This window comes from Castor canadensis, chromosome 10 (assembly GCF_047511655.1).
Source record: "Castor canadensis chromosome 10, mCasCan1.hap1v2, whole genome shotgun sequence".
In the NCBI taxonomy this organism is placed as follows: Eukaryota; Metazoa; Chordata; class Mammalia; order Rodentia; family Castoridae; genus Castor; species Castor canadensis.
Genome location: NC_133395.1, coordinates 111,694,759 through 111,711,836, shown reverse-complemented (window position 1 = coordinate 111,711,836; position 17,078 = coordinate 111,694,759). Strand labels below are relative to the sequence as shown.

Below are 17,078 nucleotides of genomic sequence, written 5' to 3'. Positions count from 1 at the left end.
TGAAATGGACAGATTGTGTGGTTTCAGAGATGGTCACCTCCAGTTAATTAAGGTCAAGTAGAATCTAAATATAAGAAATGCAAAAGTCCCTTTTGCTCTTCCAAAAATAAGCATTTCTCTGAAATCAGGGCTGTGCCAGGTGCCAGTGGCTCACGCCTATAATCCTAGCTACTCAGAAGGCCCGCAGTTCAAAGAGACCCTATTTCAAAAAACCCATCACAAAAAAGGACTGGTGGAGTGACTAAAAATGTAGACCCTGAATTCAAGACCCAGTACTGAAAAAAAAAAAGAAAAAAATCAGGACTGTGATCATTCCTAACTAGTAACTACAACACTGATGTGGGCTGGTTTCCAGTGGACACTCCTTTACAAGCCAGTGCAAGGTCTTTATTGTAGGGTTCGATGATATGTCACACTTTGTAGGTATTACACAAATAGTGACTAGGAATGGAAATGACTCTGTGACTTTCTTTAAAAGGATCGACCGTTATCAGCCAGAGAGAGAAGGCGGCTGAAGCAGTCACAGGAAGAGATGCTCCTCTCAGGTGATCTCTTTTCATCTAGTTAGTAATTAATGGCTTGGCTCATGGTCATAAGCATTGGTTCTGATTTGTGAAGTGTTCAAGACTTTCAATAATCCATTTGGGAAATTGAAAGAGGTTTTGAAATTTCTTAGGTAAGCCTTTTAGAAAATCATCATAGGCTGTTGAATTTGGAATCATTAGAGGAAAAGGATATTAAAAAGAGAGCAGGAAGGCTTCAAGTAGCAATAATTCCTGGGAAATTTCAGTCTGAAAGTCAAGTGGAAACTTAATTTGTTTCCACATCCAGTGTCTGCTGCAGAGATATGCTCTCTTTTGTGAAACAGAGAGGGAGTCAGGGGAGTGGTGCTGCCCTGGCCAAGGGCTGTGATCATTGCTATTACCATTATTTAAATGTACTATTAGTAGTTTCCATTTATTCAATGCTGATTGTGTTTCCAGCATTATACACTTTTTTTTCCTGGTGGTACTGGGGCTTGAACTCAGGGTTTCATGCTTAGTAGGCAGGCGCTCTTCCACTTGAGCCATGCTCCCAGCCCTTTTCTTTACTGATTTTTGGGATAAGGTCTTGCATTTTTGCCCAGGCCAGTCTGGACCACTATCCTCCTATTTCTGCTTCCTTTGTAGTTGGGATGACAGGTGCTTGCCACTGTGCCCAGCTGTTGAGATGGGGTCTTGCAAACTTTTTGCCTGACCTGGCCTAGAAGAGCATCCTCTCCAAGAGCACTGCCTCCCAAGAAGCTTGGATTACAGGCATAAGTCACCGCACCCAACCTATAGTATACATCTTTAGTGCATTATCTCATTTCATATGTGTAGTAACTTCCAAATTTAGGCAGCATTATCTCACTTTTTCAAGGGAGGAACTGAGGTTCCAAGGGGTTAAGTAACTTGACCAAAGTCGCAGAGCTGGTAGACTCAGAGCTAAGATTTGAACTAAGGTGTTAGACACCAGAGATGATAAATATGTTGTTTGAGTTGCTTTTGGCTGGCTCTGGCTGGAGATCTCTTCAGTTGAGACCAGCCCACTAAAAACAGCTGTTGAGGATATTCATTTTTTTCAGGTCCTTCAGTAAGGAGAACTCTGAGTGCAGCGAGACCAGGGAAATCACTGGAGGAAGACCACCCCATCCCTGCCCGACGGTTTTCTTCTGACTGCAGCATTGCTCAGGTGCATCAGACACTCTTAAGGGAAAAAGTGAATCTGTCTACACATGGCAAGGGTAGTATAGTAAACCTCATAAATGTCAGCTCCATTTATTTCATGGCTAGAGTTGGTTAAAGTACACTGGTTTGCTTTTGATAAACAACTGGTAAATAATAGTACTTTTTAAAAAGGATTATGTTTGGCCCATTAAATGTACAAAATTTTTAGGTATTATAACACTTGGCAGTCTAGTTAAAAGTCTCTTTTACATTAAGACTTACTAAGAGCTTCTACTAGGCCACACTTTGCTTATTCTGCTCTGTGACCAGTATACCCATCTGTGTGGCCAGATTTTAATCCTACTTGCCTAATCATTCCTCAGTTTCCTGTTTGTGTCAAATTAGTTTATCTGCTTGCATATGGATGATGAAGGGCCACTATTTAGTGGTTAAGTGGGTAATTGCAAAGTTTCTAAACCCATGTTAATCTCTCTATGTAATACCCTGGGGATTAATTTTTCTGCTCCTTGAAATTAACGAAAGTGTTGTTTCTTTACCAGTATCATTTAGTCATTTCACTAATCGAGGCTGCAATATTCCATTTCCCAAAGTTGTAAGGTTTGTGTTAATTATATCAGGTAATCCTTTAAAGCCCTTGAACAGTTACATAGGAGCAACTTGAAGTTGCCTTGATTTAGGTAGCATTCTGTCTAGTTTAAAATGCAAATATTCCTTTTGGGAAAAGGCCTCTGCTTTGGAGCAAAAATACTAGAACTAGTCATCTACTCTCTAGAAAGGAAATTTCTTCAGTTTCGAAGGCTCTAATGAGCCTTGTAAAACTTCACCTTTATGTTCCTGAGGCTTCACTTAGGAACTTCATGAGTAAACTGGGACATCACTTGGATAAAGTAACTTTGATTTTGTATCTGTTAGGTTTTTCTGTTAACATTGCGTGCAGGAGCACACTGTGTCTAGTCATTGCATCTAAGACTTGTTTCTTGGGTTCCATCTGGGTGTGCTGTCAAGTGGGATTTTTTTTCTCCAAAAATTAATAGGAAAGGAAACTGATACATTATCTGTCTGAGGATGAGTTAAGTTCATCTACAAGTTCAACTGATAAGTCAGATGGGGATTCCAGGGAAGGGTAAGTTCTCATTTTTTTCTCTTCTGTGGGAAACAATTTCTGTTTGATTTTATCCTAAATGTGCATTTACAATAGTATTCTGACCTGTAGTATTTTTACTGTCGTACATAACTAGAGCAAAAAAAAAAATCTCTTCTATGAACACAATACAATTTTTATTCAGAATTCTCAAAGAATATCTTCTTAGATCTACAAGTTTATAGTTTGCATCAAATTTGGAAAAGTTTTGTCTGTGATTTCTTCACAGATTTTTTTTTGGACTTTCTCTCATCCAAAGAGATGGGATTGTATTCACATATACATTAGACTGTTTACCATTGTTCAGAACCTCACCAATTCTCTGTTCATTTTTTTACTTTATTTTTGTTTCATTTTTCATAGATTCTATTTGTTGTATCTTTGAGTTCACTAATCTTTTTTCTGCAGTGTTTAATCTATTAACCATCTCCCATATATTTAGCACATTTTTCATCTCTCCAAATTTGATTTAGGTCTGCTTTATGTCTTGCATGCCTCTCTCCATATGTTCATGTTTTCTTCTACCTTGGTCTTATGGAGTATATTTATAATAACTACTTTAGTGTCCTCATCTACTAATTCTATCACTTGTGTCACTTTGGGGTCTATTTCTATTAGCTGGTTGTTTTATGCTCTTTCCAAGTAGGAGATTTTTTTTTTTTACTTCTTTGCATGTCTGGCATCCAATTTTTTTTCTTTTATTATTCGTATGTGCATACAAGGCTTGGGTCATTTCTCCCCCCTGCCCCCACCCCCTCCCTTACTACCCACTCCGCCCCCTCCCTCTCTCCCCCACCCCCTCAATACCCAGCAGAAATATTTTGCCCTTATTTCTAATTTTGTTGTAGAGAGAGTATAAGCAATAATAGGAAGGAACAGGGTTTTTGCTGGTTGAGATAAGGATAGCTATACAGGGCATTGACTCACATTGATTTCCTGTGCGTGTGTGTTACCTTCTAGGTTAATTCTTTTTGATCTCACCTTTTCTCTAGTTCCTGGTCCCCTTTTCCTATTGGCCTCAGTTGCTTTTAATGTATCTGCTTTAGTTTCTCTGCGTTAAGGGCAACAAATGCTAGCTAATTTTTTATGTGTCTTACCTATCCTCACCCCTCCCTTGTGTGCTCTCGCTTTTATCATGCTGGCATCCAATTTTTGACTGGATGCCAAGACCCCCTGTGAATTTCATATCATTGTGGGCTGGTATTTTTATGTTTCTTTAAATATTCTTGAGATTTATCTTTGGGTATAGTCAAGTTACTGAGAAATGGTTGGACAGAATTTGTATACAGAATCAAGATGCTTCTTTTAGGTTCTGTCCTTTCCAGCATTTCTCTCTCATTTTCTATTGGCAGTGATTGTCTTGAACTCTGTTCCTTGATTTTGCAAGCCAGAAAGACTGTGAGTTTCCTCTTGTACTTGAGCTGCCTGTGGCCTGCCCTTAAGCTAATAAGTGTCTTTACATAGTTGATTTTTGCATTTTGCCAAGAGATTATAATTATTTGTGGAAGGGTCAGTCTTAATCTCTTACATGGGCAGAACTCCCTAAAGGTCATTTTGTATATATAACTTTTAATAAAAATTTTTCATGAAGCCAAATGAATAACAAGGGGAATTTTTTTTCAGGAAAAGTCATACAAGTGAAATGAGTGACTTGGTACAGTTGATGACTCAGACCCTTAAACTGGATTCTAAAGACAGTTGTGAAGACCTCCCAGTACAAAATCCAGTGTCAGAATTCAAACTTCATCGGAAGTACCGGGACACACTGGTACTTCATGGAAAAGTTGCTGAGGAGGCAGAGGAACTCCAGTTTAAAGAGCAGCCCTCAGGTGATCAATTTGTTCTTTTTTTATAGCAAACTGGAAAAGATACGTTTATTGGAAAAGATATGTTAAGCCAAAGAGCTAATATCTACAAATCGTTTTGGTTTTTTATATCCATAAAAGACATGTCTTATTTTATGCAATAGATATATTCCAAAAATTTCATGAAGATTGACTTTTAAAAGTAAATGTAAATAGTGCTGGGATGTAGCTTGTTGGTAAAGTAATTGTTTATCATGTGAAAGCCCTGAGTCTGATCCTCAAAATCACAAAAAACATGTAAATAACTCAGTAATGGCCAGGCATGGTGGTGTACTGTAATACTAGCATGGAGAGGCTGAGGCAGGAGAATTGTGAGTTTGAGGCCAACCTGGGCTACGTAGCAAGTTCCAGGCCAGCCTCAGCCACATAGCAAGACACTGTCTCAAAAAAAGGAAAAGAATAATGCCTAATAACTTTTTTATAGCATTGTATAAAGTGTTTGGCCTTTTTTGTGTGAATTTTCCTCAAGTTAGACAGCTGTGATTTTTTTTTTTTTTTTTAGACTTAGGAGATAGTAGTGAGACACGAAGCTTAAGTTCCTATGTGTACTCATTAAAATATTAGGTTAGTAGCCAGGTAAGGTGGTGCCTGCCAATAACACCAGCACTTGAGAGGCTGAGGCAGGTAGTTTTTGAGTCTGAAACTAGCCTGGGCTGTGTAAAGAGTTCCAAGCTAGCTGAGCTACATAATGAGACCCTGTTACACATATATACATACATATGTTTTTATGTATGTATATGTGCATGTGTATATATGTACGTATATATACATGTACACATATATGTCTATATGTCTGTCTTAAAAGACATTAAATCATATTCTTTTAACAAGTTTTGTTTTTTTTTTTTTAACAAAAACTTTGTGTTGCTTAGTGCTGATGGCTCATGCATGTAATCCTAGCTACTTGCGAGGCTGAGATTGAGGGGATGGCAGTTCGAGACCAGCCCAGGCAAAAAGCAAGTCCCTGTCTCTAAAATAACCAGAGCAGAAAAGGGCTGGAGGTGTGGCTCAAGCGGTAGAGCACCTGTCTAGCAAGTGGGAAACTCTGAGTTCAAACTCTAGTCCTGCTAAAACAACAACAAAAACATTGTGTTCTTGCTGTAGTGGTGAAAATGTTTATTTTTTTCCCTGTTTTTGTTACTGCTTTTTTAGCTATCATGCCAGGTTCTGAAAAGATCAGGAGAATAGTTGAGGTCCTGAGAGCTGATGTCATCCGGGGACTGGGCATTCAGCTTTTAGAGCAAGTGTATGATCTTTTGGAAGAGGAAGATGAATTGCAGAGAGAGGTAAGTATGTCTCATTAGCTGTTGTCATGCTACTTATGTGATAGAATTTTTTTAGTAACTTTTCAAAATATATTTCACATACCGTACAATTTTCCCATTTAAAGTGTACATTTCAATGGTTTTTAACATATTCATAGTTACACAATCCTCACCACAATCAATGCTTGGACATTTCCATTACCCTCAAAGAAACCCTGTACCCATTAGTAATCATTCCCCTTGTCTCCTAAATTCCCAGCCCTAAGCAACCACAAACATTTCTCTCTATATAAATTTGCCTATTCTGGAAAACTCATGTAAATGGAGTCATAAAAAAAATGTTGTCTTTTGTGTCTTGCTTATTTCACTTAGTGTAATGTTTTCAAGATTCATCCCTGTTGTAGCATATATCAATAATTTATTCCTTTATGTGGCCAAATAATATTTTATTGTATGAATTTGTTTATTTTTCTGGTGGACATTTGGGTTGTATCCACTTTTTGAACATGCTTGTGGAAATTTTTGTGTGATTTTAATTTCCTAGGAGTGAAATTGGTGGGTTGTATAGTAACTCTATATTTAAATGTTTGAGGGATTTCCAGAATGTTTCCAAAATGGCTGTACCATTTTTCATTCCTACTAGCAGTGTAAGAAAAGAGGATACAATTTCTTCACATCCTTGACAACACTTATTAGTTATTTGATTATAGCCATTCTAGTGAGTGTAAAATGGTATTCACTGTAGATTCGATTTGCATTTTCCTGATGACTAATGATGTTGTACAACTTTTCATATATTCCTAGCCATTTGCATATTTTCTTTGGAAAAATATCTATTCAAGTCCTTTGCCTATTTTAAACTATTTATCTTTTAATTATTGAATTATAAGACTGTTTTGTGGCAGAGGGTACTGGGACTTGAACTCAAGGCATCATGCTTGCTAAGCAGGTGCTCTACTACTTGAGCCATTCTGCCCCAAGTAGAAGTTTTTTATCTCTTCTGGATATAAGACTCTTTACAAGGTACATGATTTGCAAATATCTTCTCCAAATCTATGGAAATGGGAGAAAGTCTTTTCACTTTTTAAATAGTGTTCTTTGAAGTACAAAAATTGGTAATTTTAGTGAGGTACAATAAACTATTTTTATTTTGCTGCTTTCGTTTTGGTAAGAATCCTCTAAGTGTTTTATAGTTTTAGCCTTTACATTTAGATTTTTTGACACATTTCAAGTTGACTTTTGTTATTTTTTAATGACATGAAGTATAGTTCCAACTTCATTCTTATGTACGTGGCTGTCCTATTGTTCTACTACCACTTGTTAAAGACTGTTCTTTAATCATATCAAAAATCAGTTCACTATAGTCACATGGATTTATTTCTGGACTCTGTTCTATTACTCTATATATCTGACCTTAAGCCAGTACCACGTTGTCTTCTTTACTGTTGGTTTGGAGTAAGTTTTGAAATCAGGATGAGTGAGTCTTTCAATTTTGTTGTTTTTCAAGATCATTTTTGCTATTCAGGGTTGTATGCAATTCTCTGTGAGTTTTAGAATTTGCTTATGAGTTTCTACAGAGAAGTCAGCAGGGATTCTGATTAGGATTTTGTTGAATCTGTATATCAGTTGGTGGAGTATTGTCATGTTAGGAATATTAAGTTTTCTAATCCATGAACAATGCTTCATAATTTTCTAAGAAAGTTTTGCACTTCTTTTGTTAAATTTATTCCTAAATACTTTTTAGTCTTTTTGATGCTGCTATAACTTGGATTTTCTTGTATTCATTTTGAATTGTTCATTGCAAATGCATAAAACACATTTGAGTTTTAGAGATGTTGATCTTGTATCTTGCAATCATGTATTGGGTTTAATAGCCTTTTAATGGCTCACTTAGGATTTTCTAAGCTCATGTCACCCGAGAATAGAGTTAGTTTTACGTTCCAGTCTGAATGTTCTTTACTTCTTTTTCTTGCCTAATTGCCTTGGCTAGAACCTCCAGTCTGATGCTGAACAGAAGTGTTGAAAATGCACATCTTTGTCTTATTTGTTTCGACCTCAGAGGGAAAACATCCAGTCTTTCAGTATTAATTGTGATGTTCGCTGTGGGGTTTTCATAGATGCCCTTTATCAGGTTAAAGAAGTTCCTATCTAGTCCTGGTTTGCTGACTTTTTTTCCTTCTTCTCTCCCTTTTTTTTTTTTTTTTGGTGGTGGTGCTGGGACTCGAGCCCAGTGTCTTGTGTATGCTAAGCAAGTACTCTCACCAAGTTAAGCTAAGCTACATTCTAATTGTCTTGACTCTTATTTTTAATCATGTTTGTCAAATAGTTTATTTCTAATTATATGATTATGGGGTTTATGTTTTTATTGTATTGATATATGTTACATTAATTGATTTTTGGAAGTCAGTTTTGCATTTCTGAGATAAATCTTACTTGTTCATGATGTATACTTACTATGTGTTAGTGTACTCAGGTTTGTAGTATTCTGTTGAGGATTTTGAAATATTCATATGAAATATTGGTCTTCAGGTTTTTTTTTTTTTTTTGCTTGTTTTGCAGTTCTAGGAGTTTAACTCAGGACCTTGCACTTGCTAGGCAGGCACACTACCACTTGAGCCATACTCCAGCCCTTTTTGCTTTGGTTATTTTTGACATAGGATCTCACTTTATTCCCTGGGCTGGCCAGGATCTCAATCCTCCTATTTGTGATCCCCACATAGACGGGGTGATAGGTGTGCAACACTCCACTCAGTCATTGGTCGAAATGAACTTTGTGTCCAGGCCTGCCTTGAGTTGCCACCTTCCCAATCTCTGCTTCTCAATTAGCTAGGATTATAGGTTTGGGCCACTGTGTCCAACTTTTTAGTTTTCTTTGCTTGGGATATTTTTTTCTGGTTTTGTTATCAAACCAATTGTGGCCTCATGGAATGAATTTGAGACTGTTTCCTCGTCTTCTAATTTTTGGAAGAGTTAGTGAAGAATTGATATTAATTCTTTAAATGTTTGATAGAATTCACTGTGATGGCATCTGGGCCTGGGCTTATGTATATGAGTAGTTTTCTTGACAATTTCAATTTCAGTTCCTATTCTTCCTCCTCCACTTCCTCTTTCTTATAGACAGGATCTCTATATGTAGATCAGGCTGGCCTCAAAGTCATGATCCTCCTGCCTCACCCTCCCAAGTGCTGGGATTACAGGCATGTATAATGACTCATGTCTTTACTTTCTATGTTCAGATTATCTGTTTCTTCTAGAGTCGGTTTGTATTGATTCTAGGAATTTGTCCACTTCATCTAAGTTATTTAATTGGCATATAATTGTTTCCTTTATAATATATTTTTATTTCTATAAGATTTGTTATTTAGGGATATGTGGGTTAATTCCACATAGTTGTAAGTTTCCCCAATTTCTTTCTGTTACTGGTTTCTAATTACATTCCACTGAGGTTGGAAAACATTCTTCCCTCCTCCCTCACCCCCTCCCTTACTCCCTTCCTTCCCTCCCTCCTTTCTGTACTGGGGTTTAAACTCAAGGCCTTGTGCTCTACCACTTGAACCAAAACATGTTCTGTTCTTTCAAGTTTACAGACTTTGTTTTATGGCTTCACATGTGGTCTAATCTGGTGTATATTCCATGTGCACTTGGAAGAATGTATATTCTACTGTCATTGAATAAAATGTTTTGTAGATGCATCTTGGTTCTAGTTTACTTCTAGTGTGGTTCAGATCTTCTGTTTCCTTGTTGATTTTCTGCCTAGTTGTTTTGCTCATTGTTAGAAGTGGGATGTAGATGTTTCCAGCTATTAGTGTTGAAATGCTAATTTCTCCCTCATTTCAGATTTTACTTCATGGATTTTGGTACTGTGATTAGGTGCATATATGTGTATGATTGCTATATATTTCTGATGGATGACCCTTTTTCATTATAAAGTGTTCTTCTTTATCTCTAGTAATAATTTTTGTTTGAAAATCTGTTTTGTCTGATATCAGTATAACCATCCCAGCTCTCTTGTAGTTGCAGTTTGTGATATATCCTTTTCCATTCTTTTATTTTCAGTCTATTTGAATCTAATGTCTCTTGTAGACAGTATATATAGTTGGATCTTATTTTCTTATCCTAATAATTATTGCTTTTTTTTTTTCAATGGTACTTGAATTTGAACTCAAGGCCTTGTTCTTGCTAGGCAGACACTCTACCACTTGCCACATACCCACCCATATACAGTCATTGGCTTTTGATCAGATTGTTTAAACCATTTGTACTTTATGTTATTATTGATACAGCTGAATATATGTCTGCCACTTAAAAATTTTTTAAAATATTTGTTTATTTATTTATTTATTTCAGATAGGAGCTTGCTATGTGGCCCAGGCTAGCCTGGAACTCATGATCTTTCTGCCTCAGTCTCCTGAGTATTAAGATCTATAGGCATATACCACTACACCAAACACATTTTACCCTTTTTTTGTGTGTGCCTTGTTTTTTGTTTTTGTATTTACAGTAAGTGAATGTTTTCTAATATAGCATGTTAATTAATTTCATGGTTTGTTCCACTATATATTTTTCTATTATTTACTTAGTGGTTGCTCTAAGGCTTATTGTATATATCTTAATTTACCAGAATCGGTTTCAAATTTATACTAACTGAATTCCATTGAGATATAGAAATGTTATTACTATTTTCTTTTCCCTTTTAGTGTGATATTATTGTTATACATACTCCACCTGTAAATGTCATAAACTCATTACATTGTTATAACTATTACTTTATATAATTGTATCTATCTTAAAGAAGTTGAGAGCTATCTGCAGCTTTTGTTATTGTAACTTTCTTATTTATCATTTCTGGATTTCTTCTTCATTTATTTCTGTGGATTCAACTTACCATCAGAGTCATTTCCTTTGCCTACTTACACCTTTGTTTTCACTTACATCATTTGTTTTGTTAATGTCAAACATATTATATTTCCATATGTTATAGGATCAGCAATCAGTATATGCATAATATACATAATTAAAAATGTACCACTTTGAGCCATGTGCTACTGTTCCCTAGTTTCTTGGTAGGTTTTTTGCTTCTAGGAATTTGTCCATTTCATTTAGGTTATGCAATTTGTTGGCATACAATTATTCATAGTTTTCTCATAATCTTTTTATTTCTATGGAGTTGATAGTAATGTCCCCATTTTTAGTTCTGATTTTTGTAATTTGAGTCTTCTCTCTTAATCTTTAAATCTGTTGAAAGTTAGTCAATTTAATCTTTTCAAAGAACCACTTTTAAGCCTTACTGATTTTCTTTGTTTTTATATTTTTCCATTTTATGTCAGGTTTAATAATTTATTTACTTTTGCTTTGGATTTACTTCTTATTTTTCTAATTCCTTAATTTGTAAAATTGGATTGTTTGAGATCCTCCCTTCCTCCCTTCTCTTTCCCTTCTCTCTTTCTTCTCTGTCTCTGTCTCTCTGTATCTATCTGTCTCTCTCCCTCTTTCTCTCTTTATCTTTCTGTGCTAAAGTATTGTTCTTTTTAAGTAGGAATTTACAGCTATAAATCTCACCCCCTTTTGCTGAATCCCAGAAGGTTTGGTATCTTGTTTTCACTTCATTTGTCTCTAAGTACTTTGTAATTTTGCTTGTGACTTCCTCTTTGATTGTTTAAGAGTGAGTAGTTTAATTTCCACAATCTTGTGAATGTTCCAGTTTTCTTGTTATTGGTTTCTAACTTCATTCAATTGTTGGAGAAGATACTTTATGTGATATCTATCTTTTAAAATATTTTGTGTCCTAACATGATCTATCATGGAGAGTGTATCATGTGTACTTGAGAAGAATGTGTAGATAATTATGTTGTTGAACACAACAGATATGTACACCTGTTAGTTTGTTTGCTATATTGTTTAATTCCTGTGATGATTAGCTTTGTGTGAGACAAAATACCTGAAATAGCCAATTTAAAAGGAGGAAAGATTTATTTATTTAATTTTCTTTTTTGATGGTACTAGAGTTTGAACTCAGGGCCTTATGCTTGCTAGGCAAGTGTACTACTATTTGAGCTATTCTGCCAGCCCCTTTCTGTGTTGGATATTTTTAAGTTAGGCTCTTGCTTTTTTTTTTGCCCATGCTAGCCTCAAACCTCCTGATCTCTGCCTTCTGAGTAGCTAGGATTACAGGTGTGAGCCACACACCCAGCAGAAAGGTTTATTTTGGCTCACAGTTTCAGACATTTCAGTGTGATCTGAAACTTTTACTTTTACTGAAACTTTAACAGGCCTGTTATTTTAGGGCCTGTACTGAGGGAGTACATCATGGTGGGAGCATGTGACAGAGGAAGCTATTCATTTTGTGGCAGCCAAGAAACAAAGAGAGAAGATGAGGGATCAGGGTTACAACACTCTGTTCAAGGGCACATTCCCAATGGCCTAACTTCCTAACACTAAGTCCCACCTCTTAAAGGTTCTACCACCTCTCAGTAGTGCCAGGGGCTGGGACCAAGTCTTCAACACATGGACCTTTGGAGGACATCCAAGATCCAAAGTATAGTAATTCCTCTGTTTCTTTAATTATCTTTTTCCTGGTTGTTCTTTTAATTACTGAGAGCAGGATATTGAAGTCTCTTATTACTGTAGAATTTCCCCTTCCATTCTGGCAGGTTTTGGGGGAAAGGACAAGTGCTGAGAATCAAACTCAGGGTCTTACATTTGATAGGCAAGTGTCAAGTCTGTCAGTTTTTGCTTTGTGTATTTTTGATGGTTTATTGTTAGGTACACAAGGATCTAATAACTCAATCTTCTAGTTTATATTTGGCTGTATTTTGTATTTTCACAATTTTTTTATGGTTCTGGGATTTGAACTCTGGGCCTCATACTTGCTAGGCAGACATACTTGAGTTACTCTGTCAGGCCTCTTCTGGTTATATTGAACCTTATATTATATTAACCTTATCTTTTGAAACCTTGTGTGAGTTAAAGTCTCTCTTGTCTGCTCTGAGTATAGCCATCTGTTCTCTCTTTTGGTTACTATTTGTGTGGAACGTCATTTTTAGTCCTTTCACTTTTGAACTGTTGTGCCTCTGGATCTAGAGTCTTTTGTAAAAGTTAGCATACAGTTGGATCCTGCTTTTTAAAAAAAACTAATTCTGCCAATGTCTGTCTTGATTGGAGAATTCAGTTCATTTACATTTAAGGTAATAATTGATATGGAAGGTCTGCCATTTTATCATTTGCTTTCTGTGGGCCTATATTATAGCTTTATTTCCCTTTTTTCATACATTACTGTCTTTTTTGTATTCAGTTCATTTTTTTTTATAGTGTGCCATTTTGATTCCCTTTGATTTACAATCATAAAATTATAACATTCTAATTTGAATTTATACCAGCTCTATTCAACAACATATAAAAACTTTGTTCCTTTAACAGCTCTGTCCATCAGCAATAATTGTTTTTTTAAATGCATTAGTCTTTTATGTAGAAAACAAAATTTCGAACTTACAAACCAAAGTTACAATAGCTTTTAGACTAATTTTTTAGACTAATTTTTAAAAATATGTTAGTCTCTTAAATCATGTAGAAAACAAAAAGTGGAATCATAAGCTACTTTTTACTCATATATTTACCCTTACCAGAGATTTTTCTTTTTTAAATTTTATTTTTTTATTGTTAGTTGACATACTATAATTGTACATATTTATGGGGTATAATATATGATACACACACACACACACATATATATGTATGAATGATTAAGTGAAGCTAACTAATATATCCATCACCTCAAATATAATTTTTCGTGATGAGAACATTTGAAATTTACTCTTGGCAGTTTTGAAATCTACATTCTTACTGACTATAGCCATCATACTGTGCAGCGTATCTTAAAAAACACTCCCCTGGTCTGTGTACTAGCTACAAGAGTTTGTACCTTTTGATTAGCACTTCTGCATCCCACAGCCTCTGGTAACCATCATCTTATTCTCTGCTTCACTGAGTTTGATTGTTTTGGAGAGCTCCATAAAGCTTCAGGTGACTGGCTAAATTTTGCAGTATTGGGGCTTGAACTCAGGGCCTCAGGCTTGCTAGGCAGGAGCTCTACCACTTGAACCAATCTGGTAGCCCTGTTTTGTGCTGGGTATTTTCGAGATAGGGTCCCACGAACTATTTGCCTGGGTTGGCTTCACGTCAAACTATGATCCTCCTGATCTCTGCCTCCTGATTAGCTAGGATTATAGGTGTGAGCCATGGGCGCCCAGCTCTAGTGTCCTTCATGTCAACCTGAAGGATTCCCTTTAATGTGTCTTATGAGACAGATCTAGTGATGATAAATTCCCTCAGTTTTTGTTCATCTGGGAATGTTTTGTCTCTCACTTTTGAAAAGCATTTTTGCCACATAGGATTTTTGATTGATAGTTGTTGTTTTTTTTTTTTAGTACTAGGGATTGAATTTAGGGCCTTGTGTGTGCTAGGTAATCCCTCTACTACTTGAGCCATACCTTCAGCCTTGTTTGTATTTTATTTTGGCCTTAAACTGAAGATCCTCTTGCTTCTGCCTCTAGAGTCACGGGATTATAGGTTTACATCACCATGCCCAGTTTGACAGCATTTTTTCTTTCACCACTTTGACTATATTAGCTCATTGCCTTCTGGCCTTCGACATATCTAAGCTGTGTAATGCATGTGCGGGAAGTTAAAATTTTTTGAGGCTGGATGCAGTGGCTCAGACCTGTAATCCCAGCTTCTAGGGAGGGGTGTGGGGATTGGGTGGATCTCAGTTTGAGGCTAGCCCAGGCAAAAAGTTCATGAGACTCCATCTCAATCCCTGTCAACACAGCTATGCAGGAAGCATAAATAGGAGGATTGCAGTCCAGGCTGGCCTGGGAATAAATGTGAGCCCCTATTTGAAAAACAGGTAAAGCAAAAAGGGCTAGGGTGTAGGGGGCAGCTCAACTGGAAGAGCACTTGTCTAGCAAGTATAAGGCCCTGAGTTCAAACCCTGTACCACCAAAAAATTTTTTTGTTTCTGAAATTTCTTTTGATATTATTATTATTATTTGACCTTGCTTGATCAAAACTGCATGTAGTAAATCTATGAATGTGGGTTTACTGTATTTTCAATTCTGCCTGTTTCCAGGACAGGCAAAGTCATAGAAGAATCAGTAGGAAAAAAAAAGGGAGCCATGCTGGATTCTCCTTCTGGATGGTACATGACAGTGGATGCTCTGTTTTTCAGATAAATTACTCTCATCTGAATTGGATCTAGAAAGGTTGTTTGTGGCTCCCTCTGGAGAAAACTTAAAGCTGCTACATTTCTGTCCTTTGAGATGTTCTAGTTTTATATTTCTACGTATCAGTACTTCATTTGTAATCTATTAGGAAGTTTTTTGTTTTATCCCATCTAATAGCTCCAATGAGGTTGTGTGTAGGTCCTTGGAATTTTCTTATAAGTAGTCTAACAATTTTGTAGCCTTTTTCTACTTGATGTTTGGCTAAAACATTTCTTTTTTTTTTTTTTTTTCATTTTTCTTTTATTATTCATATGTGCATACAAGGCTTGGTTCATTTCTCCCCCCTAAAAAACTAGCTAGCATTTGTTGCCCTTAATGCAGAGAAACTAAAGCAGATACCTTAAAGCAACTGAGGCCAATAGGAAAAGGGGAACAGGTACTAGAGAAAAGGTTAGATCAAAAAAAAAAATTAACCTAGAAGGTAACACCCACGCACAGGAAATCAATGTGAGTCAATGCCCTGTATAGCTATCCTTATCTCAACCAGCAAAAACCCTTGTTCCTTCCTATTATTGCTTATACTCTCTCTACAACAAAATTAGAAATAAGGGCAAAATAGTTTCTGCTGGGTATTGGGAGGGGGGAGAGGAAGGGGGCGGAGTGGGTGGTAAGGGAGGGGGTGGGGGCAGGGGGGAGAAATGAACCAAGCCTTGTATGCACATATGAATAATAAAAGAAAAATGAAAAAAAAAAAATCTTCCAAGGAGCTCACTCTGTCAGTCATAGAAAGACCAAGAAGCATCATACACTATTTAAATACACTGTTTGAAATATAGAAATTTTAAGCAGCATATGGGATTGGATTAATAATTTAGATCAGCAAAAGAACAGTTAGGTCTTAAAAAGTTAAAGAAAATTAAACCTTTACATAAATCAAAAAAAAAAAAGATTCTTGGTTGGCCTGACACTGGTGGCTCATGTCTCTAATCCTAGATATTCACGATCAGGACGATGATTCAAAGCCAGCCCAGACGAATAGTTTGTGAGCCCCTATCTCGGAAAAAAAAAGAAAATTCACAAAAAAGGGCTGGTGGAGTGGCTCAAGAAATAGGCTGAGTTCAAAGCCAGGACCAGGATGTCTTTGAGTATATCTTACTTGGATTTCATTTGGCTTCCTGAATGTGTAGATTAATTGCTTTTCAGCAAATTTGGGAAGTTTTCAGACTTTATTCATGTTTTTCCTGCTCCTTTCTTTTTTTCACCTAACATATTACGCACATCTGGTACAGTTAGTTAATGGTGTCCTGTACTTCTTTTCCTCTGCTCGTTCACTGGCATAATCTTTGCTGATTTATCTTCAAGTTTGCTAATACTTTTGACAATTTAAATCTATTGTTGAGCCCTTGTGGTAAGTTTTTCATTTCAGTTATTGGACTTTTCAACTTTTGAGTTCCTAGTTTAGTTTTGTTGTTTTGAGACGGGATCTTACTATGTAGCCAAGTCTGACCTGGAACTTGTTATGTAGCCCACTTGCAATCCTCTTGCCTCTGTCTCTAAGGGTTGGGCTTACAGTAGGGATATGCCACTACCTGGCCAGGTTATACATTTTTGACCAGAATACCACCAAAGTGATTTTGTGCCGTCAGTTCACTGCCTCAGGAGGTGAGTGATAACTGTTTAAAGACATTAGGCATTATTTAAATTTCAAGGGTTTCTTTGAACAGATTGAACGTCATACAATATTTTTGATTAGTCAGGTTGAATTTTAGGTATTGCCTAGTTGGCTATTTGTATTATAGTTTTATAAATGTATGGGATTTACATTTACATACATATATAAATGAATTTGCAGAATAACCCATGGTATTGATTTTGTTGTT

General features: G+C 36.3%; 1 protein-coding gene across 5 annotated transcripts in view; it reads left to right on the top strand.

Moving 5' to 3' along the window:
• Nek4 (NIMA related kinase 4) overlaps nucleotides 1-17,078 on the top strand; it is a 43,345-nt gene that overhangs the window by 22,335 nt on the left and 3,932 nt on the right. For 3 of the 5 annotated variants that reach the window (XM_074043919.1, XM_074043920.1, XM_020175245.2), the window contains 5 exons: nucleotides 479-545; nucleotides 1,607-1,713; nucleotides 2,744-2,832; nucleotides 4,474-4,679; nucleotides 5,868-6,001. In XM_074043919.1, the coding sequence (XP_073900020.1) occupies nucleotides 479-545; nucleotides 1,607-1,713; nucleotides 2,744-2,832; nucleotides 4,474-4,679; nucleotides 5,868-6,001 (603 nt within the window). Of the gene's footprint in view, nucleotides 1-478; nucleotides 546-1,606; nucleotides 1,766-2,743; nucleotides 2,833-4,473; nucleotides 4,680-5,867; nucleotides 6,002-17,078 lie in introns of those variants that run through there. The other 2 variants (XM_074043921.1, XR_012436314.1) reach the window with 2 other exon arrangements.